The following is a 4,871-nucleotide window of genomic DNA, read 5'->3' on the forward strand; positions in this document are numbered from 1 at the left end:
CACCTGGAATCTCACAGGAACTGTTTGTGAGCACAAGTGAAGCCTCCTTTGGGTACCCTCCCCTGTGTCTGAAGGAAATCTACAGAGTTTGGGGTCCTGCTATGCATGGGGGGAAAAAAACCCCAAACAGGTCACACAATTTTTATCTCATTTTGTTCCACAGCAGCACTTAAAAGGCAAGTATTCTTCTTAAAAATGACACTTAAACAAATAGAATACCTGGTTTATATTCTGTGTAAGAGATTTAGAAGAAACATAGGATTCACTTTTCCCTTTTTTAAGTTCTGACGAGAATTTATTAAGTGCCACATTGTCTTCATAAGCTGGTAGACAGTTTTTTTCAAAATTGCTTCACATTCTTTCATTACATACACTTTGTGCGACATAAGTAAAATGTGTTCGTTTTGAAAAAAATGAGAAATTCAGATAAAGAATAAAACACCTACTATCCTAGCACACAGACAGCTACTGTTAAGCCTTTGAAGTATATACTTTTAGTTTTTTCTTTGCATATTAATATATAGATATACATTTCTCTTTACTAAAACGGAACACTATATATACCATTTTAAAACTGCTTTTTTCACTTCATAATATATAATGCACATTTTTCATGCAAATGAATGGGGCCCTGAATTGAAAGAGGGAGATTTACAGATTTTAAGGGGAAAAAACAATTTTATGCCTGTTACAAGCCAAACACATAAAATAAAACCACGCAAAAAGTTAAAATAAATAAGATGGGAGAAAGCATATAGGAAAATAGAAACAGAAAGTTCAGGTGGCAATACTATTATCAGGTAAAACAGAATTAAAGGCTGAACACCTTAAATAGGATAAGGACGGCTCCGTTTTGCCTTCCAATGCATTATCAACAGTTTGTTTCTTACTCTTTTCATCTCTTCCATCTCATCTGCTACCTGTATCATCTCCTCATTGCTTAAATTTCTGCCATGTATATCCCCTCTAAATTGTGGGCGAGAACGAGCCAGTCTTTCTTTAAAACTGCCTTCTTCTAGCTTATGCTTTCCGACTCCACAGGGAGGCTGCTCCATGGGAGGGCGCTCCTCAAACAGGTCCTTCCTGGAACGGCGCTCCTGAGGAGGGCGCTCCTCCGCAAGGAGCATCTCCGGCAGGAGCTCAGGCAGGAGCTCCTCGGGAAAGAACTCCTCCTCCGAGGACTGTTCCTCGGAAGACTGTTCCTCCTCGGGAGACTGCTTTTCGGGAGAGTGCTCCACGGGAGGCCGTTCCGCCTCGGTCTTTGGCGCGCTCTGTGGCTGTTCTTCATTTTCTTTGCATGATTTTTCCATGGTGAATTTTCTTCTTCAAACAGTTCTTGGGAGACAAGAAAGGCAGCGTAGAGTCAGAATAGTTAGCGGCTGGACCAACACCCCAGCCAGGGGTTCCTCTACCTGCCTTTTCCCGATTCGGGGCCCAGGTCCTCAAATCGCGCTTACGGACAAACCCTCCGCACGTACCCCGCCGCTTCCCCGTCGCCTCCTCCTTCCCGAAAGCCCACCATTTTCCCGGCAGGCCTTGGCGCAGCGGTAGGGGTGGGGCGGTGGGGCCCGCAGACTCCGTTCCAGTCTGCGTCCTCCCTGGCACCCCAGTCCCGCTCTACTGCCCACCCCCTCCCCGACCTGGACCTCTCCGGGCTGTGTGCTCCTAGTCGTCCTCGCCTCGAGGTGCCCCGCTGCGACCTGCAGATCTGCAGACAGACGCAAGACAGGGTAGGGGGCGGGGAGTGGGGAGGAGGGTCGGACTGACTGACACCTTCCCTCCTTTCTGGGCACCAGCCGCCACCCACACGTCAGCCTCTTTCGGGTTCCCCTTCCCCCCCAGACCCCACCTCAAGCTTCGTGCTCCGTGCCCCCACTTCCCCACCCGGCAAAGCTGGTCATTTTTTTCCCAGGTGGGAGTGGAAGCGAAGCATTGCTTAGAAACTCTTTCCAAGTGTCTGTACCTCTCTCCATGGGGGGCCCCACCCACCTCCACACCCTACCCCGAAGACCACCATTTTCTGCACGGAAATGTGGGCGCGGAGGGCGGGGCTGGAGCATAGGGAAAGGCCTGGACTCTGCCATCCGCATACGATCCCAGAGGTTACTAGGCAGCACGGACACTCACACCTATTTAAGAGGATCGAGGGAACTTACTTCCTTCTGCTTTCCCTCTCGAACAGAGGGTAATAGGGAGACGATGTCTGGACAGGCAAAAAGGACCAGGAGGAGAAGGATTTGGGCAGACATAGGCTCCTGGTCACGTGAGGGCCGCGCGTCACTGCCGAGCTCAGATCCCCAGTTACCACTTTGACTGGCGGCTGTCCTGCAGCAACCTGCCAGTATCTCCTGACCCCAAACACACCAGGCATTGTCAGTCACCTCTCTTTGTTTATATTTGCCTTTTCCTGGTTACCAGAGACAGAAGGCATCTATTGCCTCTTCTCTGCTGCTTCCCCTGATACAATCTCTCCCCCTCCCCCTCCCTTTCTCAGCCACCAAGCCCCCTTATTTCCCCTGCAGTTTAGATCCTGCACTGAAATTTGACTGTTTCACCTTCATGAATCAATATCACAACCTCATATCTCAACACTCCCAGTTTTAATCCACATCCATAACTCTATCATGTCTATTTAGGCTCTATCAGCATGTTTTCATCTCTTTCTTTCATGGGAGACAATCTTTCACTTTTCCTTGACATCACTATTTTGTTTTTTTTGAACCCCCAGACCTATATCACAAACAGAAATTCCAGTCTAGGGCCAGCCCGTGGCTCACTTGGGAGAGCGTGGTGCTGACAACACCAAGCCAAGGGTTAGGATCCCCTTACTGGTCATCTTTTTATTAAAAAAAAAAAAAAAAGAAATTCCAGTCTAAATTGGTAATCATTCAGTTTTAGACCTCTAGAAAAAGTTAAGTTTGTAGAGTATGTAAATCTAAAAAGATTGAATACTTTGATTTTCATAAATCAAAACACATTTGTTCATCTAAGTACAAATAGTCCTGGGGTGAGCTCAGTTGGGTAGAACACTGCCTTGTAACACCAAATTGGGATCCCCCTTCTGGCCAGCCACCCCCTTCCAAAAAATTTTTTTTTTAAGTCCAGAAAACTTATTTATCTGAAAGGAGACAGTTCTTGGTGGAGAGGGTGACAGTTTCTCTCTCTCTGTATGTATATATGTATGTATATACATACACTGAATAATTTATGTATATATATTATACAGTCATGTGCCAGCATAACCATGTTTTGGTCTATGGTGGTGGTCGCATATGATTACAGGTGTGTAATAGGCTATACCATTTAGGTTTCTGTAGATACACTCTATGGTGTTTGTACAACGATGAAATCACCTAAGCAATGCATGACGATATATAAATTATTCAGTAGTTATTATTCATGATGGAAGACATAGATTTTACTCGGACTCTAAATCTCTAACCATACACCTCTTAGTGCTTCTGGTCAAGAAAGTTTCTATTAATTTATTAAAGCAACAAATACATGAGTCCTGGAACTGCTGGACCCCAAAATATAGATGCAGCAGAGAGGACATTCAGTGTTAAACTGTGCAATAATTCTGTTGACCACATACTGAGTAGCAGGATTAAAATCATGGTAACATACTCAAATGCCATTGGAAGTGTGTATTTTTGGATCTAATGGTGTTTTATGATCTTCGACCTCCTGCCTGCATCTCACCTACTCATTTCAGCCTGATGCTACTTTCTCATGCAGATGGCTTTTCTTCAAGAGACCAGACTACCTCTGTGTTTTACACTTTCAGGGCAGGTGGCCATTAGATCTGTGAGGATCCTGGGATTTTTTTTTTTCCAAACCTAGGCTGTTTATTTCCAAACAGAAATTCATGTGTGGTGCTCCCTTCGGCAGCACATATACTAAAATTGGAACGATACAGAGAAGATTAGCATGGCCCCTGCGCAAGGATGACACGCAAATTCGTGAAGCGTTCCATATTTTTTATTTGGTGACTAAAAAAAAAAAAGAAAGAAAGAAATTCATGTGTGAAATTTCCTCTTCTAAGAACTTTGTGTTGCTTTTCTCCGACATCTAACTTACTTTGTGTTGAGATAGCCGGTAGACAAATACTAGTTTGTCTTTATACTTTTCTGTAACTGTTTTACTTTTCAGTTTTTCTGTGATGTGTGTCTATAAAACCAAGTTTCACGCTATTTTTTTTTAACAAAGAGTTGGTCAGTTTCTTATTTGTATGGTTTTATTTGTATGGTTGGTTTCTTGTTTGTATGGTTTCTTATTTGTATGTAGTCCCTTTTTATTCATTTCTTCATATCTATCCTTATTCTCCTTACATACTGTGTTGAAGGACTCACTACCTTACAAGACATCCCATTGAAATTTCAGACAGTTCTAATAATTCAGAGTTTTAAAATTTATTTATTTATTTATTTTTGCTTCTGTTGGATTGAAATCTGCCTCCCAGTAGCTCTGACCTTGGAATGTACAGAACAAGTATAAAATAACAAAAGTGCCTTTTACCCTTGATCGCTTTAAACTGCCAGGGTTTCTGTTCTGATTCTTTCCCCTTCCCATCTGTGAGACATACTGGGCAATCTACTTGACCTTTCTGTGACTCAGCATTGTCATCTACAAAATTGGAGACAATATTAGTACCTACCTCATAGGGTTACTAAGAGGAGTAAATGAGTCAATGAGTCAGTATACGAAAAGGACCTGGAATAGTGCCTAGCACGTTGAAAGCACTCTGAAAGCATTAACTATAATACTAGTAATAGCAATAATAATAGAATGACATAGCACCAACAATATTACTAATTAGCATTCTTTTAAAATTAATATTGAGTACATTATGCCAGGCATTGTGCAAAGTG

At 43.1% G+C, this 4,871-nt stretch overlaps 1 protein-coding gene across 4 annotated transcripts; it reads right to left on the minus strand.

Moving 5' to 3' along the window:
- Nucleotides 1–261: 261 nt before the first annotated feature.
- On the minus strand, nucleotides 262–2,247 carry TCEAL1 (transcription elongation factor A (SII)-like 1). Of its 4 annotated transcripts, XM_008583661.1 has the most exons (3): nucleotides 2,157–2,247; nucleotides 1,641–1,708; nucleotides 262–1,335 (listed from the first exon to the last, which is right to left on the minus strand). In XM_008583661.1, the coding sequence occupies exon 3, from the start codon at nucleotides 1,308–1,310 to the stop codon at nucleotides 828–830; it is 483 nt and encodes a 160-aa protein (XP_008581883.1). In that variant the 5' UTR covers nucleotides 1,311–1,335; nucleotides 1,641–1,708; nucleotides 2,157–2,247; the 3' UTR covers nucleotides 262–827. The 4 variants fall into 4 exon arrangements, with proteins under 4 accessions (XP_008581883.1, XP_008581881.1, XP_008581885.1 ...); XM_008583659.1 differs by lacking the exon at nucleotides 1,641–1,708; XM_008583663.1 differs by lacking the exons at nucleotides 1,641–1,708; nucleotides 2,157–2,247 and adding an exon at nucleotides 1,520–1,620.
- Between the last annotated feature and the right edge of the window lie 2,624 nt (nucleotides 2,248–4,871).

Source organism: Galeopterus variegatus, unplaced genomic scaffold, assembly GCF_000696425.1.
Source record: "Galeopterus variegatus unplaced genomic scaffold, G_variegatus-3.0.2 Scaffold2991, whole genome shotgun sequence".
NCBI classification, from domain to species: Eukaryota; Metazoa; Chordata; class Mammalia; order Dermoptera; family Cynocephalidae; genus Galeopterus; species Galeopterus variegatus.

Coding starts and splice junctions, on each gene's coding strand:
- TCEAL1 (XM_008583659.1), bottom strand. CDS start 1,310: ATGGAAAAATCATGCAAAGAAAATGAAGAACAGCCACAGAGCGCGCCA.